The sequence below is a fragment of the Cariama cristata genome, unplaced genomic scaffold, assembly GCF_000690535.1.
Source record: "Cariama cristata isolate BGI_N322 unplaced genomic scaffold, ASM69053v1 scaffold13897, whole genome shotgun sequence".
Taxonomy (NCBI): Eukaryota; Metazoa; Chordata; class Aves; order Cariamiformes; family Cariamidae; genus Cariama; species Cariama cristata.
In genome coordinates this window covers 5,951-27,885 of record NW_009626189.1, presented here as the reverse complement: position 1 = coordinate 27,885, position 21,935 = coordinate 5,951, and the positions used below count along the sequence as shown (strand labels likewise).

At 36.7% G+C, this 21,935-nt stretch overlaps 1 protein-coding gene across 1 annotated transcript in view; it reads left to right on the top strand.

The window, feature by feature from the left end:
* The window catches only part of BICC1 (BicC family RNA binding protein 1), a 73,611-nt gene extending 52,931 nt beyond the window's left edge, over nucleotides 1-20,680 (top strand). Inside the window, exons 8-20 of the mRNA XM_009703925.1 lie at nucleotides 1,812-1,943; nucleotides 3,105-3,291; nucleotides 4,778-4,936; nucleotides 5,334-5,530; nucleotides 5,784-5,925; nucleotides 7,025-7,181; nucleotides 8,777-8,942; nucleotides 10,329-10,368; nucleotides 11,045-11,199; nucleotides 13,680-13,836; nucleotides 16,434-16,594; nucleotides 18,848-18,947; nucleotides 20,550-20,680. Of these exons, the coding sequence (XP_009702227.1) occupies nucleotides 1,812-1,943; nucleotides 3,105-3,291; nucleotides 4,778-4,936; nucleotides 5,334-5,530; nucleotides 5,784-5,925; nucleotides 7,025-7,181; nucleotides 8,777-8,942; nucleotides 10,329-10,368; nucleotides 11,045-11,199; nucleotides 13,680-13,836; nucleotides 16,434-16,594; nucleotides 18,848-18,947; nucleotides 20,550-20,680 (1,884 nt within the window). The remainder of the gene's footprint in view (nucleotides 1-1,811; nucleotides 1,944-3,104; nucleotides 3,292-4,777; nucleotides 4,937-5,333; nucleotides 5,531-5,783; nucleotides 5,926-7,024; nucleotides 7,182-8,776; nucleotides 8,943-10,328; nucleotides 10,369-11,044; nucleotides 11,200-13,679; nucleotides 13,837-16,433; nucleotides 16,595-18,847; nucleotides 18,948-20,549) is intronic.
* Nucleotides 20,681-21,935: the final 1,255 nt, after the last annotated feature.

Sequence of the window (21,935 nt, the reverse complement as noted above, 5' to 3'; positions counted from 1 at the left end):
AAGTAATTCCATTGAGAAGGCTATGAATTCTATGGTGCATAAACTGTGAATATCCCTTGCTCAGACAAGCCTTGCAAGTCTCAGCTTCTAATCATCAGCATAATGCTTGCAGAAATGTATTTCATGTTAAGACAATACTCATGGTAGGGATGAGGGCAGATTGTAAAAGGAAGGAAGAATACGTAGTGATTTAAAATTAAGTACTTCTCTAAGCAAGAGGAGTTTCTTGTTTAAAATGTTCTTGTTTTATATCTTCCCCTCAGCCCAAGCCCTTTGGTTTCAGCTATATTTTGATTGTCACTAAAAAACACTGAGGCTTACTCGTTGTTAGTTTTGTATATAATCATGAGGACTGCACTATATTTAATTACAGAAGACATTGATAACTTTGACAGGAAGTGAGTGAACAAAACTAAGAACATTATTGGGTCCTATTCCTCTCATCATCATCAAGTCGGTGCTCTAAACACACAATATGAAACAGTAGTGTAAAAGAAGAGCTTTTCTAATATGCTTAAAAAAACCTGACATTTGGACTTCGAAGTTTCTGTTTTCCTGTTTTTCTTGTTAACCTTTAGTTACACTTTCATTCAGCAGGCTTTTGGTGAGATCTTCTGATACTACTTTCTGTAACTTTTTTACAAAAGCATTTGGAAAAACCCAGTGTGAAATGCTCTCAGGAGTTGTATTACCATAAAATCCTTGATTATTGATTTCAGTGTTTTTAAATAGACTTTATCCATAATTGTTCTTTTCAGACAAGTTTACTTTGTGGAGTTAAGCTGTGTTTGTCAGTCTTCCTGAAGTCAAAATATTTAAGATGCCTTGTTTTAATTTTCCTTAAGTTAAAATTGCTTTAATTTAGGTTGGGGAAGTACTGTGCAGCTATATGTGGTACTGTTGAGCAGTGCTATTTAAATATAAAATGATACTGTACTAGTGATCTGAAGAATAAATACAGCAATCTGCTGCTTTTCATTCTGAAATGAAAGCAGGAAACTGATTAAATAAGACCACTTTCTTGAATGTATCTTACTGTGGCTTTTGTCCTGATAAGTGAGATACCACGTTTCCTTTACTGTGAATCTAAATTCACAAAAAGTGGGATTTGTTTGTCACTGACTTTGTACCCTCTGTTTTTGTTATTTCGTGAGAAGTAGCAATCTAATAATTGCTAGATATCCTGTGACCAGTGAGTTTGTTGTTTCTTGGGTTTGGCCTTTATTAGGGGTGCTTTTTTTTACTTAAAGCTTTAGTATTTCAGGTGTTTCAGAGATGTCATCTATATCCCTGGAAAATACTGATTTGGCTGATCTAGGATAGGGGAAGAGAAAGGTAAAAGTTAAGACTTAGGCACTGGTGACTTAGGGAGAAATTTTCTCAGAATTGTGTTTCCTTATCTCAAACATAGTTTAACGTGAGCCATTTGAGTATGTGAGAGTCCTGCTGTCCGTTCCTGACAATATTTTGTTCGGATTTGATAGGTAATAGTGGTTTCTGAATCTGAATTGTCCGGAAACCTCTAAGTCTGTATACATAGCTACTGCGGGGTGTGTATGTGCTGATTGGAATGTCAAATGTTGAACAAATAATTTCACCCTTATACCACCAAACTGTTTGTTCAGAATCCCAGGGTAGAGAGAGACACCTGTGTTCTTGCATACAAGGAAATGACTTTAGCAAGGATGAAATTTTAAGCATTTTTTCTAAACTACTGTGTCATGATTTACATATGTTAAAATCTCTATAATTCAGTTTATTGCTAACATTTTCATGGGAAAAGGGTATGAATTTTTCTTTTGTCTTCGCAGGGTTGCCTTCCTCTTGTGCTCATGTTTGATATGAAGGAAGAAATTGAAGTAGAACCACAGTTTATAACACAGCTAATGGAGCAGCTAGATGTCTTCATAAGCATTAAGCCGAAGCCAAAGCAACCAAGCAAGGTTGGTGAAAAGCTAATATATACTTTCTAGGCTTTCATGACAACTTTTCAGAGCTGATGAGTTGACATGTTTGCTCCTCCTCCCTAACTTAATGGATCATAAACTTGTAAATGCATGTATATTTTCTGCTTGAGGTATCAGGTAAAATGTTACAACAGCTCTCCTTTATGGTAATTTGACTTTCATTAAATATTTGACAATACAGAGATTAGCTTTTGTATGGGATATACTGAGAAAAGAAAGAAGTTATGAGGAGACAAACTGTATTTGACTAGAACTACTCCTGATTTGGTTTTAAAGAAATTCGTCTTAAATTGCAGCTCCTCGACATAACTGCAGTGTTCTTTAGCAATCAGAATTAAACAAAAACAAACAACCAAACCACCCAAAAAGCCAAACCAAATAATATGACTGTGAGAAAAGTCTGACTGTGTTCTACACAAGACATTGAAAGAACTACAAGAAACAGAATTACAAAATACTTCTAATGGGAGATGTTAAATGTGAAATACTCAGGCGAGTATGGATAGACGCCTCTGTTATCTGCATTGTTGTATATAATGCCATAACAGACAAAAATTTCAAAATATTAAATGGCAGTCCATTGTGTCAATAAGTAAGCTTCTTCATGTAGGGATGTATAAAATCAATACAAAGAAACGTTATGTACCAAAACAAATAATGTTTTTTGTAATTTAATTTTTCAGATGTTTGTTGCTTTGTTCTCAAGACAACTATGAATTTAATAGGTGAATTTGATAGGAACAACTTTTTTTGTCCACTTTGAGAAACAGACTTCAGATTTTAAAAAAAAAAAAAAAGAAGATAAGATTTTAATTATTGATTCACTTGTCTAGATCTTGGGGCACCTAAGATTTGGTATGCCAAATAACACCAAGATACAATGATTATTTTTCTTAAACAGAAAGGTCTTTCATCATTCTTTTTGTCAAGTGCATACAGAATCCTTAAATTTACCATGAAGGCTGCTGAATTTGAATAGTTGCTATTGGACTTTATCTCATGCTGTCTCATGCTGCCGTGTTACTGATAGCCATGAAAGAGTATTAAGAAGTTATGGGTGTTGCAGATCCATGTTATGTAGTTGTGTTACTCATTGGTTTTCCTTTTTTCTTGTTTTTTTGTTTTCTTTCTTCACAGTCTGTGATTGTAAAAAGTGTTGAACGAAATGCCTTGAATATGTATGAGGCACGGAAATGTCTCTTAGGACTTGAAAGTAGTGGAGTCACCATAGCATCAAATCCCTCTACTGTCTCGTGCCCTGTTGGTCTGTCTTGTCCTGGTTTGGATATCTTGTCCTCAGCAGGACTAGGACTCACTGGGCTTGGTATGCATTATATTCTCTCTATATATCTTTTCATATCTTTTTTATAGATAAGTATTTCTTTGGTACAAGTGAATTAAGTTTCAGAAAAAAGGACCAGATGTGTGTTTTGTATAAGGAATCATGTTAAAGCATTAGAGAATTCTAAAAGCATCTGGCCTTTCAAGAGCTTGATTTTGTAAAACTTCCTCCAAGGCTTTCATAATCAGGTGTGTGACTCATCTCTGTAGAAAATTCTCTGGAAGCTTGCAAACCACTCTGCTGAAAGTGAAAGGGAGGGAAATAAAGGTGAAGTAGGATTTTGCTTTGACAACTTTCAGAAGAATCTTTTTTGAGTGAAACGTGTTTTTTAGGCAATATTGTGATATCTCAGGGTGTCCTGAATTTGGGTAGGTACTTAAGCCTGTCAACAGTACCATGAATGTTAATACAGCTAACACATTCAGAAGTGACATGTGATCTCACTGTAATGGAGACATGCACGTGCTAGTAGTTTAGACCTTACTGATCAGTGTGAAATTTAGGACAGAAATCTGTAAGCTTTCTATCTTAATGTAATTTTATAGAAGCAGCACATAGTCCAGACTGGAAATACCATTTTATTTTTAAGCTCTGCAAATAACCCTATTATCAGAAATGTATAGAAAACCAAGCAGTCCCAGAAGAATTCAGTGACAAATCTTGACACTGGTTCTTGAAACTCAGAGTTCTCATGTAACCACCATGCTCCCTTGTGACCTGCCATCCAGGAGTACCGCATAGTTCCACATCACATGTTTCCTTGGGAGTCACATGGGGACAAGTGTTCGTGCCATTTCAGCATGGTTTTTAATGCTGTTTTTGTTACCATTCTTGTCATGCCTGCACTTTGGGGTGTTTGGTTTTTGGGGTTTTTTTTACCTCTTTAGAGCATAGTGCTGAACTGCCTTGTGAATGCTCTTACATGAAGAGCTGGTTTGAGGGAATGCTTTGGGAATAAGCAATGCATTTGGGGGATGATTTGTGGTCAGTATTGAAGATGCAAAAAGGAACTGAATAATTCTTAGTGTGGAAGTAGTAGCTCATTCATATGAGTTTCTGCAAAAAAGGTTATTGTCTGAAATTAAAGTAAGGTTGTGTAGTGCAGTTGCTTTTCTGTCTGTAAGTGAAGCTTCTTTGAAACTGGCAGAAGCAATAAAGGGGATGCAAAGGGATGGTGGGGCTGAGAAGCAGCTGGTGCAGACTCTTTGTTAGGACAATAGGTAGAGTCCAGTAGAAGGACATAAACGATGCTCCAGTTCTTGGATATGTGATTCCCAGTTTAAGAACAAGAATTCTTAATGTGCTCTGTGCACCAAATTAACAGCAGGTTTAATGTTGAAATTTATTTGTAAAATACATGCTGGTGCAATTTAGTTGGGCTTTTTTTGTTTGTTTTTAATTGCAACTTTGGGGAAAAATGTTTTTCTGTAAGTCTTAGCTAAATATTCACTTGTATAATTTTTTGCAGGCCTTTTAGGTCCAACAGCCCTGTCAGTGAACACTTCAACTGCTCCAAACTCTCTGTTGAATGCCCTTAATAGCTCTGCAAGTCCCTTGCAGAGTCCAAGTTCAGGCACACCTAGTCCTACGTTATGGGCTACATCTCTTGCCAACACAAATGCCACAGGTTGGTAGAAGTTAAATGTGAGTTAAATGATCTGTGCAACACTAAGTCATTAGAATGACAGTTGAAAAGTCTGTAATCGTTCATTCTTTAGAGCCTTAATAATTGTTAAATTTGTCTTAACACAGATTAATAAATATTCAAATTCAAAGTTATAACTTAATATAAACTTAGGACATGCTGTCACATGCGATGTTTTCATCTGTTTTATATAGAAAACTGTGTTAACCTACAAAGTAATGGTTAGATAAAGCATTACGGTTTTGGCATGCAATTCTAATGGAAACTTGTTTAGTGATGTATCAAACCTACATAAAGATAGAGATTTATATAAAGCACTGTAATGCCTGAGAAAGTTAAATGAGAAACTTATTCAGAACATGACCAAATTTTGTTACAGGTTTTTCTGCTATTCCACACCTAATGATACCATCTACTGCCCAAGCAACCTTAACTAGTATTCTGTTGTCTGGAGTACCTAATTATAGTCAAAACACTCCATCTCCACCACCAGGCTTGACTCCTGTTGAAGTCCACGTTAATGGCATGCAATCAGAGAGTAAAAAAGGCTCACCTTCCTTAAATGGTCATGTAAAGGTAAGTGATATTCTCTCTGGAGAACAGATTGGTTTGTAATAGACCTCTATTAAGAAAAGCTGAAAGAGAAAACTAACTAGATCAGTAGATTCTTAAAGCTGCTAGGTTTAGAAATAGAACAGTGGTGTTTTCAAAATACGACATGCAAACATATTGTTTTCCTATATCAGGAATGAATTTCTTGTTCTCCTGCACAGATAGAAAAGGGAAATTCTTTCAATATTTCCTTAATGACTTTTGTCAATTATTTCAGACCTCAAATATCAAGTATGCTGCACTGTCTGCCACAGCGCTAGGAGAAAATGTGTTGAGCACAAACCACAGTGATCCAGTAAGACAAACAAGTACTCATGGTGCCTCAGAACAAGTAGCTGCCAAGTCAAATAGTGCGGAAGGTAAGATTTTGACATTTTATTCTTTTGTCCGTTAGTGTTTGTGCAGTCTGTACAGTTCATGAAACGAAAAAGTAAATATATTGCCTCTGCATGGGTTTTGCAGCCATGTTGAAGGAAAGTATCTCTGGATCTCGCAGATTCGTGGTCAAAGAAAATAAATAAGTATCTAAGCTGTACTGTTGATAGAAACACCTTAAGTTGACATAAATGTGCTTGTAACATTTTAATTATTCCCTAAAAGCAGAGGGAAATAAACTATGAAAATTTCAGAATGTTTTACAGGAGCTTAATTTCATTGCTTAAAACAATCTCTGCTGGTTTAAATTATGTTGTATTTTTGCTTTTTAATGAAAGGAAAGAATTAATGCCTTTGAGAAGGTTATTGCAGAAAATTATGTGTAGATCAAACCTAGATGACACTGGCAAATGGAATTTATTTGCATGTTTTATAACAGCACTTCAGTTATGCTGCCTTTTGAAGCTAAAGGGACTAGTGAACCATTCCTGTCATTCTTTGAGAGAGGGAAAGTCAGTTCCACATCAAACTTGAGCAAATATGTTTAACAGCCTTGTTTCTTTTGCAAATACTGATCAACAAGGAGATGTTCTTTTATTAAGGGTAGTGGTCATTTGAAATGCTGATTTGAATAAAAGGTACATTGCCCAAGTAAGGTGATAAATATTTTTAAAAACACATTCTAAAGGTATTTTAACGTTAAGTGGGGAGCTTTAATTCCAGCAAAAGTTATCTGAGCACCTGGCGAGGTTTATTAAAACTGGATATAAAATCAGATTTGTTCTGAATACTTAGTCACTTCCAATTGTTGGTCTTCGGATTTATATTAACTAATACACTTAAAATATTTTTTCTAAGAAGAAAATACTTAGTGTGTCTATTACAGATGTGGATACTAACACCTTTTTTGTGCATTTGAACTTACATTTCTGATTTCTTAACCTTGACCAAGTTGTTATCCCTGAAGACTACAGTAATGCTGTAAGGAGGAAGAGCAGGTTTGGTTTTATAGTCATTCCTTCAGTAAGTTCACTAGAACATAAGAGGGTTTTTATTTAACTATTCTTTTTATTGGTCTTGTAGGTTGCAATGACGCTTTTGTAGAAGTGGGCATGCCAAGAAGTCCATCCCATTCGGCAAGTGCTAGTGATCTGAAGCAGATGATGAGCTCTTCCAAACAGGCCTGTGCTAAGAGACAAACTGTTGAATTACTGCAAGGCACCAAAAACTCTCACTTACAGTAAGTTAAATGTAAAAATATAGATTCATGGAACTTTCACCATGCAAAAATACTTTATGTGTTTTTGTAGGTAGAAGTGATGGTTCAGTCATAAGATACTCAAAGAACTGATTTAAATTGGGCTTGATTATTAATCACATTGAGCATTAATATACTCCCCAGTTTGTCTGATAATTGCAAACTTGGAATGCTTTTCATACATCCTAAGTATTTTTCTTTGGTTTGAAAAAAATAAATGTGTTTCCTCTCCCACAAAAGAGTGGGGATTTTTTTCAGAGGGACTTTCATTACCTGTTCCTATTGGATATGGTTTTGCACTTTCCTTTTTTATTGATTGCTTTGAGAACAATTCCTAACTTTTTCCTTTTGTGTGTAGCTGAGGCTGTTTTCGTCTTAGAAAAAACGATATTCAGAGATAACAGCGTGTTCTCAAACAGTTGTCTCAATGATTTTTTTTTCTTTGTTTAGTTGTTTTGGGTTTTTTTTTTTAATGAGCCAGCAGTGGGAAGGCTCTTTTGAGTCATAATATGTCTTGGCAACACAGGTTTTGTGCTTAACACAATGTTTTGTCCCATCTACTTTAAGTAGTGTTTTCACTATTCCTTTTGGGAACTGTTTATCGTCACTCTTTTGAGGTGCATATTTTCTCTTACATCATTTATTTACGCTGTTAAAGCTATGATATATATTTCATTAATTCCTCTCTCAGAGTTTAGAAATCCAAGGATTCCTGCTAACCAGACTCAGTTGTTTGTATGTCTTGTTCTTTTTGCTGAGGATATAGTGCTCACAGTTTCCTTAGGGCATTTTCCCAGGGTAGTCTACAGCATCTAAAACATGATCGCTTTGCTTTGAAGTAAGAGTTTATACTCTTCTAGAGAAGGCATAAAATGTGGCTGATGTTTAGAAAGAAAAGATTACATTAAGAGGTGCTTTGGCACGTAGGACTGCAATTATTGGAGCTTTAAAAGGAAGTAGGACCTGTATTAAGACAATTTCTTCGCCGAAAGTGTTGTCAAGCATTGGCACAGGCTGCCCAGGGAAATGGTGGAGTCACCGTCCCTGGAGGCATTTAAAAGGCATGTAGTGGGATGCTTATGAACATGGCTTAGTGGTGGACTTGGCTGTGCTAGGTTTACCGTTGGACTCAATGATCTTAAAGGTCCTTTCCAACCTAAACAATTCTGTGATTCTATTTTATCTTATTTAGTCCCCGTTATGCATCTCTATCCTACTGCTATCAATCTGTTAGAACTGCTGGCCTGAGCAAGGCTAAATGGTGTGAAGTCACACCATGTAGGGATTGCATGTGATAATTCCTGATACCAGGCAACTCAAATCTGAACCTATAAACCATGCTTCATACTTGGTAATATAGGAAGCAGCAATCCATGCTTTGTTTCACTGACAGAGAAACAGGTAATGGAAACCTGAGACTTGGGAAATACTGCTAAAATCACTGAGATGTTTGTGTACTGGCACTTCTTGAATTTTGCTGCCAAACTTCTCAGGGTAAAGCTCAATCATCAAAATTGCGTCAAATATTCACTGCTTGTGAAAGAAGACTGGAGTTAATACTGACTTTGTTCCCGCAGTACCACAGAGAGGCTGCTCTCAGATGCAGAGTTAAGCACTTCTGAAAGTCCCATGGCTGATAAAAAGGCTCCTGGAAGTGAACGGGCAGCAGAGCGAGCAGCGGCTGCCCAGCAGAACTCTGAAAGAGCACGTCTAGCTCCACAGCCGTCATATGTAAATATGCAGGTATGTTTCACTGAATAAATCCACATCGAGCACAAACCTTGGTAATTGCAAAGTGAAATTACCACAGAATGCAGAGGTGACTGTTGACTAGTAGACTGACATGCCTATACTGTTCCAGTAACAGCATTTCCCAGCAAAGTCATTAACACTTTCAACTGAGGAGTGTGTTCTCAACTAAAATCTTGAAGACAAAAAAGGCCTTATGTTTCTGTCGAATAAGAAAAATTTAAGTGTAGAATAAATTGGATGACTATCTTAGTGTACATAAGCATCATTTGTGTGTGTAAAAGAGAGAGGAGAAAAAAAACCCCACACACCAAAAAAAATCCCAAAACTTACATTATTGCTTTGAGAGGAGAGAATTATATCTACAAAAGACATTTTACAACTTCTCATAAGCAGTGTCAACACAACATTTTATTTAATAGCTTCAGGTTCATATACAGGGGGATTTACTGGAGTAACTACACTGGTTTTACACTGGTTTACAAATATGAATCTGTACATATACTTTTTTCCTTGTACTGTTCCTACTTGGTTAACTACCGCTTCCATGTTATTGCAAATCTCCCCAAAGAGAGATACCCCTTTGACTGTTTGTCGAGCGCTAGTAACTAAGAAGTTTTCAGTATAGATCTATCTGTGTGGGTGTAACTCAACTGCAAGGAGTAGTGGAACAAGTTTAAGGTTAGTGTTTTGCGGCCCTTTTTCCTTAGTTATTCCTCTAGTTATTTCAAGTAATAAATTTAACGCTTCAGGCTAAATCCTGCATTTTTGTAGTTTTGTGTATGTTTAGACTTGCTAATCCATAATTCAAAGAGTACAACTTATTTTACCAGGGGTATTTAAACTTCAAGTCTTCCATTATCATAGGTACTGCAAATGCAAGGGTTTTTTTTAATTCTCTCAAAACTTCAGTTCTTTTTCTTTCAAAAGATGAGTGCATGGAGAAGAACTAAACTTACTAAAAGTAACTGTGGTGCCTAGGTTTGCTGTCTAAGATAATATATGTCTTTTTTGTACTATTGAGGAATGTCTTAAATGCTAAGAACAGATGATTAAGGAAGAGAAACTATGCTTCAAAAATGTCTTATTAAAAAAATTAAAGAAAAGTTGTGCCTAAACAGTTTGTAAATACTGCTGCAGCCTCACTCAAATGGATATCAGATAATTATTTAAAATCTTTGTTATCTGTGTTTGAGTGAATGTTTAAAGTAACTAAGGGTCTAAGTGGACTACTGTCAAATTATTGTGCAGTACTTCAGGGTTCTCCTAGATGTGTTCACTGGCCACTTTCAAAACCTTTGTTTTTACAAAGAGCTGAGTACTGGAATGACGTTTGGTTAGAATGGCAATTAAGCTATCTTCTGCATGTTTAATTTTTAGGCATTTGACTATGAACAAAAGAAGCTACTAGCAACCAAAGGTATGTGGATAAACATTGACTTCAGAAAAGTTTGTTAGTACACAGCTGAAGGAATATTCTGAAGTTTCAGTTTTGTAATTTGACTTCTAATCAAATCTAAAGCTGATACTGAAACATTTGTATATTAGTTTTCATGTACCAAGAATGCCTTGATGCCAAAATAGTATAAAATAAAGTATAAATGACTTGCAGATGGGATGCTCTCTGTGTGAGTATATCCATGTACAAATGATCCATGTTATTTTCAGAGACCTCATAGCTGTAATACTTGATTTTTATTTGGATACAAATTAAACTTTAAGATGTTTGTCATATTGGGAAAGTTGCTCCTTATTTCAGGGATAAGTTAAGTTACAAAATTGATAAGGGACTTAATCATACCCTTGACACTGTTTAAAAATAAACCATATACCCTCACACTGAAAGAAAAGGCAGAAACCCTTCTTTTTGAAACAGATACGGTTCTTTTGGTTTCCTTGCAGCCCTATGGAGTTTGACTATCTTCTGACAGAGTAAATTGCCTTAAGGAAGGGTAGGATTCAAGCTGTGTAGCAAGTGGAGGTGTTTAGAAGTTACCATTTGGCGGGTTCAAGTCTGTTACCACATATGACTTCAGGATTATCATCTCAGTACTAAGACTGAGACTTACTAATTTATCTCTAATTTTTTTTTCCAGCTATGTTAAAGAAGCCAGTTGTAACGGAAGTGAGAACTCCAACAAATACATGGAGTGGTTTGGGATTCTCTAAATCTATGCCTGCAGAAACTATCAAGGAACTAAGAAGGGCTAATCATGTGTCGTACAAGCCATCTATGACAACTACATACGAGGTATAAAAAACTATACTGTAATGGAAGTTTATTTCTAGTGTGTGATACAGTTGTTTCACTTAAGAAATGTCTGTAACTTTTGTGAAAAAGTCTTGCAGGTAAGATTTTCAGCTTTCCTCTTAGGTTCTAAATTTTTTTTTATGGTGACAAATGTTTCTTACGTAAATATTAAGGCATATGGAATAATTCAGCCCAACACACAAAATTATATCTGCTTTATAAATCTTACTCTGGGTTTGTAGAAGTCTGTCCCTGAAAATATAGTTGTTTAAAGAAACTTAGAACAACTTATGGGACCAAATATCTCAATAGTAGTAGACAGGCAGTAGAAATTTTGTAACCTAATTAAAACAATGCATACATAACAGATAAACCGTACCATGTGAATGGTGGAGCAGAATGTTAGAACAAGAAATGGCTACAGCTCATCTTATCTTCTGTTGATAAAGGTGTAGAACTGGAAGAGCTTTCTCTATTTGCACTATTCACTGGGCCCAGAAATTTCCCAGAGAGAAGGCAACCACAAGATCCTATGGTGGAACTCTGAAGAGACCTGCTGGAATCTTGCAGGGAATTTATGTTCTTTTCTTTTCAAAGGCATTCTGAATTGCTTTTTAGTGTGTTTCCTTGCTGTAATCTTTCCCAGCTTCCATAGAGACACCTTGTTCTTTATTTTTGTTGTACTTACATAAAATATAAATGGTATGTTTCTTCGGGACTGGGGCTTCACACAACTTTTCTCTAGGATATACCTATCTTTTAATGCAAAAGAAATATTCAGCCATGGTAAAAATGTGCTTTGGTGTTCCCCACTTGATGTGCTTTTTGTGTCATTCAACTACATGTAATAGGTTTGGATACATGTAATGAGCTTGCAGTAGTAACTAGAGGGAGAGAAAGCTACAACCAAAATCTGTGAATTTTTTTTTTTACATACTTTTCTATACTGATTGAGCTGCAATGGGGTTTTTTTCCCCTCAACCATGATACACTGCTAAAAGTCTCTAAGCAGGCATGTTGTTCTAACCGAGCACACTGTATTGTCACTTGGAGTCTGCCCGCGTGCAAACTGCAGGCTTAGCTCTCTCCAGTGAAATGATAGCATGTTAGGACCCCGGTTTCTATTGTTTGATATGAGCAATTGTGGAAACATCTGGGGAAGCGAAAAAATCTTGGATTAGAATCATAGAATCATAGAATCATTTGGGCTGGAAGAGACCTTTAGAGGTCATCCAAACCCCCTGCAGTGAGCAGGGACATCTCCGACTAGATAAGGTTGTTAGGACCTTAGGTTGCTAGGACAAGATTCCTTGTGTCCTTCTTCTGTTTAGCAGTCTTCAACATCATTTGTATTAGAGGCGGTACTGCCACACTTCCTCCATGCACGTACACATTTGAGAGTCATGTTCTGAAGTCTTTGAACAGACTTATTATTGGTATTATAGTCTAATGTCCGGGAAGTTAATTTGTCAAATAAGCTCACCAAACGTATTTCATCTTCACTATGATTTTTTCCTGTGCATTCAGTTTTCCAGAAACATTGGATGACGTCTTCTTTACTTCACAACTCTTAGCCTTCACTATGATCTAACATAATGTAGAGGCCATGTCTCTTCTTGCTCTTCTGTAGGACTAAAGTCAATTCCTGCCTTTCTTCATTTGTTGAGTCATACTAACCATAGCTCGCACTTTCCCAGTTTTGCTAATGACAAGGAGCTTTTACCTTTTTTCTTTAATGGTGTCAGTTTTCCTGAATAGTAGAAAAGACTGCTGCTTCCTAAGTTATGCTTTTTCAATTGGAATTTGATGCAACTTTATAGTATTAAATTGTTCATTTGATTGCACAATTTTTAGTTCAAGTGTGTGGTATCAGTAATGTCCATCTTTTGTTGAGTACATCCCCACCCAATTCCATAGTTAACTGCTGTTTTTAGGGAATACTGTTGCCTATTTTGGAACATTCTGACCCACAGCAATGACAGTTGATAATAAGTGCTTTACAGGAATAACGAAAATCTATTAAAAAAAAAAATCTGCAAATTCACAAACCATTGCAGAATTGTTGTTCTTGTATTGTGTGCAATATTATTGTCAAATATTGTGTACTTGATCCACTTATCTTCAGATAGAGGTTCTGTTATGTTGCCTTTTACATGAAGGAATATAGTTGATAGACTGCTTTGTCTAGAATTTGTGTGAGAATTTGATACCATGGAACATTTTGGAAACAAACGTGGAAATACCGAGCAGTTTATTTTGAAGCAAGGTCTTTAAATAACTTCTGCTTAAAATCTGGAAACTGCATGTTTTAGGCACACCTGCTGTTTTTGTGTCCAGTTTGCAATTATTTGACTATTATCAACTGCCAAAAGAATGTTTGCAAGCTTTAAATGCTGTTGTTTTTAACTGAGCTGCTTCAGAGAAAACATCTGAATCACAATGAAACTTCTGTTTCCTGCCCAAATTTTCTTTCTGTGCAGGGTTCATCGATGTCTCTCTCACGGTCCAACAGTCGGGAGCACCTGGGAAGTGGCAGTGAATGTGATAACTGGAGAGACCGTAATGGGCTTGGACCCACAGCTCATAATGAATTTGTCTCCTCAATTGGCAGCCCCAAACGGAAACAAAATAAGTCAGGTTAATAATTCCTTAATATCTGCTTTAAGAGAAAAAAAAAATCATATTGATGTAAATGAATATTTATTTTAATATAAATGTTCCCTGACATCATTAGGGATTTAAATTACTGACACCTGTAAAATAAACTTTTTTACAAATTGGAAAATGAAAGCATATGCAAGATTGTGACACATGATATACAAATAATGATCCAAAAGGAAAACTTTTAAGTAAATTTTTTGAATGCAAGACATTCTTGCTGAAAGCTGTTTTCTGTCTTGGAAGGCATTTTTCAACGTATACTGAAAACAGACCTATGTAAAAACTTATTTCTGGACTACCATCATTCTGCTCTGTTATCGATGCAACAGCAGCCAGGTCTTTATTGCACTATTTGCTCACTGGTGAAGAAGTCATAATCTATGCTGATACTGAATTTTAAAGCATGATTCTTTTTATGGTGATAAAAGAAGATTATCCATGTATTTGTCATGGCCTCGCACATGATTTTAAACACTGGTTTCTGTGGATACAGGCTGTAAATTTTGTAATTACTTTTTAAACAATATTTGAAACTTACAAATTAAAATTTTACTTCAGTTGAACTCTTTGGAACTTAATTTAATTTTTTAAATAACTTAATATATGCCTTTCTGAAAGAGTGAAAAACGGAGATAGAGAATACTGGTCCATACTAACTAACTGCATTATGGAGAAATAACTACTATGGCTGGTTTTGGGGGTGTTTTTGTTGTGTTTTTCTTATGAAGATGAATAAAACCTAAATCCCCATTAGCTGCAAAGTGCACAGATAGTAAAAGTTGGACATCCTAAGAAACGATGGCTTCAATTAGAGAAAATATTCATAGTTGGTATGCTTGTAGTTATTCATGATTTGAAAAAAGCATGTTAGTTCAGCTGTGAATGTCTGCTTACCATATTCTAAACACTCACAGAACAAAAGAGATGAAAAGTTTATCTTTGAAATTAAGTCATTGATGTTTCCAAGTTAATTGGACAAAAATGGATGCTCTAGATTAATCAAAATAAATAAGGATTTAAATGTATTTACATATGCATTAGAAGAAAATTAGAAACGTGAATACATTGGCGATGGGGGAAACTGTTCTATAGCAGCTATAGCTTTCCCAGAGAATGAAATGTGTGGAGGAGGGACGAAAGGAATAGCTATGAGTTGTCTGGACAAATGTATTTACCTTAATGTATAGGTGCCAGAGTACTAAAATGTAAGTCTTCATTGACACAATTGCATAGTAGTGCTGAATTTCTTCTTTGTTTTTAAGATAGTGCTTCCTGACTGCACCAATAAGAAGTATTTCTTAGTATTCAGTTTTCAATACATGACCTTGCATCATCTGCCCTGAGTGTAGGATCACAGATTTCTGTTTGAGTATTTTTAGTATTGTCTTACTCTGATAGTGAAGAAATTGAGGCATCACATTTTAAGGTCTATAAAATCAACTTAGTTATTTCTTCATTTATCAAACTTAATGTTCACATTTTCAACATTCAACAGTTTACTGTATTTTAAAACTCTTTTCCAAAATGGAGCTGAGGTTGATAAAAATTCTCCAAACTCTGTAAATCCAATCCCAAATGCTTCTAACTACTTTGTGCCCAGAAAATAAGAAATGTAGCATAGCCAGTTGTGAGAAATGGTGGTTTTCACATCCTATTGGCATTCTATAGTGGAGGCCATAGCAGAAGTCTCCGGGGCAATTTTGATTTTACTCACCTGGGAAAGTATCCTTTACCTCCTGCAAACCTCTTATGCATTCACTGTTATTCTTTCCTGTGTCTGTGATAAGGGAGGGAGCACTCAGAGCTGCCCCATTTACACAACTGCCTGATGGACTCCCTGGGAGCTCTCCTTTTTTACGCAGCATGAGGAAAACTAATTACGTACGATACGATTATGTACTATTGGTATGGACACACAAAGGAAAGGGATTGCACTGCTAAATCAATTTTCTTGGTTTTTTTAAGAATCTCACCCTGGAAACTTTTTTTAAAGATACACCTTTTGGGAATGTAATTTAAAATTGTATAGGCAGTGTATTTCCAATTTTAGTCTTTTATAAAACTATTGCATTTATTTTTTGTGTGTATTGTACTAAAATTATAGCCAAACCATGTGGCTACGATGTAGTTCCTTTACCAGGAATTACTCCAGCATGATTTTCTCCCCATCCAGACCAAAAAGGGCTGGTTGTATTTGTGTGCAATGGTGTTTTCCAAAATATTCACTGGAGAAGAGAGAGAGCTTAGGAGGAGGAAAAGCAAATGGGATCTTGCAGCTCTTTCCCCTGTATGAGTTCCTGACTTGTATCCATGTGCCAGTTGACATAATGTAATTTTATTGCTTAAGACTTACCCAAATATCCTTCTACAGAAAACAAACTCTGGAACTTAACTAACAAGAAACCTGCTTAATGCTGTTCATTCTCTCAGACCACTGAGAGGCTTTGTTTTTTCCGAATAATAAAGATTTAAATATGTTGTTAATTTAAGGATCTAATTGAATACAATGTTGATATGACAGAAAATTGTGCACTTCTGTGACGTGACAAAAAGTGTACTTCTTCCCTTTTCAGCTGAACACTATCTCAGTAGCAGTAATTACATGGACTGCATTTCTTCGCTGACAGGAAGCAATGGCTGTAACCTGAACAGTTTGTTTAAGGGATCTGATCTGCCTGAGCTGTTCAGCAAACTTGGTTTGGGCAAATACACAGATGTATTCCAACAGCAAGAGGTTAGTGCTCCTTTGAAAGACACCTTTCTTTTTAGAAGGTTTTCCAGCAATAGTTGTTCGGTCTCTTGACCAAAGCCACTAAGAAGTCTCATTTTGTGACGGGATTTTCATGAGCTGTTCTTTCAAAGCTGTATCGTATGCCTTTCAAATTCCAGATAGCCAGCCTGGACATGAGTACTATTTTGTCTTGCACCTTTGATTTTTACTTAACAAAGAATTAAACTAGGTGGGTTGGTTGGTTTTGTTTTTTTTTTCATTCAAGGAAGTTTAAACCTTGGCTCCTACTTGTAAACTGGGATGCTGACTAGAATTTGATAACTTCTGGTCAGCTTCATGTATAGGTTGTGTAAATCCAGTCTGCATTCAGTAGTAACGTCTTGTCTCTGCCGAAGCTGGGGTCACATGTATTCATCCCTTGCCTCTTCCCCTGTGTGCCAGCTGACTTCCTTTGATCCATTCCCAGCAGGGGCATATGGTTAGTCAGCTGTGTGAGCTTTCCACCTCCGCACCAGCTAATCTCAGTTTAGTCCAGGTGATAGTATTTCATATCTGTAGAATACTGTATAGGTAGAGTCAACTTGTTTATCTGCAGATAGTAATTCTGGTGACAGATTTAACTGTGTCACAAAAGTACAGTGAGCCCAGCTGCAAGACTTGCAGGCGTAGACACAGAGCCCCTCAGCTTGTCCTGAAAGCACTGTAGTTGTATGTGGGAAGTTGTATGTCACGCTGCTGGAATTGGGTGTACTAGGGAGCAAAACAGTTGTCCGTGTGCATTGTGTCAGTACCTCATGTAGTACAGGGGAAGGGCCACAGTTGGATTTGGCATCTTCCTGTGGTCTGGACCCATATGTCTGCTTTGCATCTTTATCAGCAGTGAGGTCTGCACCAGTTGCTGGTTTGAGATTTGCACCTGCGCGTTTTCTTCTAATAGACCAGACAGAGTGGGTTTTTGCACAGATTGCCATATCATTGAGAGCCGTCTGTGTGTTCATGAAGAACAAACTCCAAGAGGACCTTCCATTCGTGTTGCAGGAGTTGCTCTGGTGTGCCAATACTTAGCTTCAGATGTGCATCTACGAGAGGAAAACTGCACACACCAGGGGCACGTTCAAGTGTCTGCTGTGCTATTCCAAGGGTAGACATGAGGCAAGTTTGTGCCTTCTCCTGTGTGCTAAGTCACCCATGTATGTGTGATCACAGAATCATCCTGAGTCCACAGTCATTGCTGCTGTCCCAGCCCGGGGGCAGCTGGATCTGGAGTGTTTCCTGCCAGCATTTCTTGTCTCTTGCTAATTATGCTGCTTAAGTGTTGTTGGGGAATTTTATACCTGTGCAGTACTGCACAAACGTGCTTAGGAACTAGTTGCTAATGAACTCTTGGATTGCAAAGCACTGGCAGATGTGGGATAGACACCAGCATGGGTTTGCCTGCAACGAGTCTGAAAGTGGCGAGGTCAATCCTCAGTCTGAATGAACAAATTCAGCTGTGCCTCGATTAATTCTGTGTACAGTTCCTCAGGTTTATCTCCTCTACTCCCCTGCATGTTCCATAATACCCATATTATGCAGTCCTTAATGTTTTCCTATTATCTTAGCCACTTTCCTAAAAAGGAGAGATGGCTGTGTTGGTTTCTAACACTAAAGATGTGTTTTGTTTGACAGGTGGGGTTTTGTTTTGGTTTTTCTTACCTTGGTGTTGCTGATTAGGTGTGAGATAAACCAAGCAGTTTGGCCAAAGTGAGAACCAAACAATTTTCCACTATGTTTCTGTGAATTGTATTGGGAGCAAAAAACCCACAAAGTTGCACACCTTTTGGAGTGCTATGAAATACTCAGTGCTTTAACTCAAATGTGTCACCAGTAGTTGAGCAATCATCCTCTGCTAACCTACTATAGTCTGAAGCACTTACCATATCTACAGACATACCTGGCTGTTCCCAAGTACATTGTAGCAATTGTGGTAAATACTCAAAATCTCAAGAGTCACAAATAAATAAGATTAATTGATCTTCTGTGCTTTTCTAAAACTGCTCGGTTTTTAGTTTATATTTCAGAAATGCACAGTAGCAAATTGAGCAACTGTGAAGAAACCATTAGAAAGCAATGACTGCTGTTTACTTGCAAAGAATAGGTAACTGTAAAATGCAGTAGGAAAAAAAAATTGTGAAGCTATTCTGAATGACATTTATGGCTTAATACTTTTGGGGAGAGACTTGTTTTGCATAATCTTCCTATTTCTTTTTACTCTAGATTGATCTGCAGACGTTCCTTACTCTTACTGATCAAGATTTGAAAGAGTTAGGAATTACCACTTTTGGTGCCAGAAGAAAAATGCTGCTTGCAATCTCAGGTAAATAACACAGATTATCACATGTTGATTTTAAGTGTTGTTTGTATTCTTCTCACTTGAGTTGTGTGTTTATAGTTGACAAAGGATCTTGGAAAGACTGAAAAGTAAGAATCTAATCCACAGAGGTCGTATTGGCTTGCCTCTCATCAGAAGGCACTTAAAGCCAGGCTTTATAGCTTTCAGGTTGCCAAATAAGATTTCAGTTGCATAGTCCTGTGCACCCTTGTAAAGTTGGAGCTTGGTAGAAAGTTTGTTTCGCAGCTGACTGTGAACTTTGTTTTATGCCCCAAAACTGTGGGGTTTTGTAGGAAGCTCTTGGATTACAGGCTCTGCAGAGTCTAAATGGCACTACATACTGGTCGGAACTGGCATTTTCAAGCTTGTGGTGACCTGTCTTCCACTTATTGATTAGCAGAGCAATCGCCCTACAGGGAAAAACTGCCTGGCTTTGGGGGGGCTTTGGTTTTGGTTTGGTTTTTTGTTTTGTTTGTGTTTTGTTGTTGGTTTTTTGTTGTGGTTCCCCCCTCCCCCCACCCCCCCAAGGGCAGTTGTTCCTCCAAAATATGTAGGTTTGAAAAGAAACATGTAACTCTTACTTGGAATTTTTCCAACCTGCTTTAATTAAAAGGTTGTCGTGTACCCTACCTGTGGAAAAGATGAAGGCCAAATATAATTTCTTACAATACGTTGTAGTATATAATGCCTAACTAGATTTTTTTTTATAATTGTAATAAATAGCATGAGATTTCATATTACATAGGAGTGCTCTGTCATCATTGTCTAGGCAATGAATCTGTATCAGAGGAAGAGTTTTCTTCAGATGCTTCATTGTAACACTAGATCATTTTTCTCCCAATTGCATCTCTTCTACTGATGCCATTAGTGAATCATTTGAATGAATTTTAAATGGTGGCGTAAAGAGGGAAAAATGCAATGAACTTAGTTTAATAGCAGTCATGAAAATCTATGTAATCTTTCAGTGATTTGTATCTATCATGGAGTTTGTTTACAGGAATAGAAAAGTGGGGAAAGGAAAAACATTTTGGATGAGCAGTAGCTAATGCAAGCTTAGGGTGCATGTTTGAATGAGAGGCTGGCATCTGTTTTTTCTAAAAGTCTTTATTAAAATACTGCTTCATTTTTTTGTTAAAAATAAAGAATTGTTTGTTGAGAAATGATCAAGGTGCTAATAAGCTTTTCTGTCATCTCAGTTTACATTACATGGTTGTACTGCAGCTGTACATTCTGTGTGTGTGTGCGTGCCTTCAGGAAGATTACAGCCTTTGAGTATTAGAACCTTTTTAAAGTGTTTCAGCTATGTCAATTTGATCTAAATCAATGTTGAAAAATATTATCTACTCCACATTGTATCGATGCCAAATAAGAATTGCACCAAATAGATGCCTGCATCCCAAGCAGCCTCCATGAGTCTTAACCTGGCATTCTTACTATCCTGTTGAACAAGTACCTCAAAGACATTCAGTTTGTACTGTTCCATCTAAAATTTTTTTTTGTCTAAATAAAAGTTTTGCTTTTGATTTAGATCAAAATATTAAAATTCATTTCTGATGAGAGATTTTTGTGTGTGTGTGACCTTTATAGAACTGAACAAAAACCGAAGAAAGCTCTTTGACCCATCAAACATACGTGCCTCTTTCCTGGAAGGTGGAGCTAGTGGAAGACTTCCGCGTCAGTATCATTCGGACATTGCTAGTGTCAGCGGTCGCTGGTAGCAGTCAGTTGTGGCTCAAAAAGTCAGCTGTAAAGATGGACATGGCAATCCTGTGGACAGCTTTCACTGCACACCACCCTCAGCACTTTGGGAGTTTGGGTGTCGAGGACCAAAGCATTTTCTCTGCACAATACCGTGCCAAAAAAAACCAGAGAAAACACATTTTGTCTGTCGTCTTTCAAAACACCAAATGTGGGTTACGTTTTACTTGTGTAGATTGGACAGAATTTGCAATAATAATAATATAGGGTTCTTTGTTTAGTATTTTATTACCTATAACTATAATGTATGCACTGAATTTTTACTTTGTTGAATGAAGGAAGAATGAAGAGCTGGGATGCCAGAGAGCATAGATTTTGGTTTTATCAAGATGGATTTTTCTGGTACTGCTTAAAATAATTATTGAGGTCTTTCTGCACTTTACATGTTCTGATTTCTTGTCCTGTGGAAATTTATTTCTCTTTCATTTCCATACCAATTTTTATATTGGCACTAATCAAATTTTTTTCAGGTGTTCCTGCATTAAGTCACATCGCACTATAATGGTACTAGAAACTGGTTCTTACGCAGATTTTTCCCTCTCTCTGTCTCCCCGGTAGTTATCCGAAGACATTGTTCCAAAATCAAGTGGACCAGTCCTATTACGCTCTTATGAAGCGGTCTAATGCTGCTTCCAATAATACTCACTCATTGTAACAGATGCAATGAAAGACCAAAATGGACCTTGCAATATTAACCCTTTGCAGTCATCATATTGAACTGCTGCCTGTTACGCTAAAACTGTTTTTAATGGTTGTCTCAAAGCAAAGGGCTATTTTTAGTACCCTGCCACTAAAGGACACTTATTTATATCAGACTTTTATTTTTAGATTCTATACACCTACAATATGTAACAGATTAAACTGATCTACTGCAGATTTATGGTAGAGAATGAAAGGCATTCATCGAACTAGAGCTTTGGGCTGTCAGTTTGATTAAACAGACAACTAATCTAATTTGACAAGACAGCACTGTTGCCATTTAATAAATGACGCATATTACTTACGTGACTATGCATGCAGCAATTAAGCGACCTACATAAAATAGGTGTAATAGCATCTGTTTTGTTCAATCTAGATTTGTAATTGTCAGCTGCGGAAGTGTTTAAAATTCTAGAGATGAACTATTTCTGAAACAAGTTATGTTCAACAGAAAGAGTCCATATTATAAGTGGCTAGAGCTAACTATTGCATTCTTATACTGTGAAAGTCCAAATA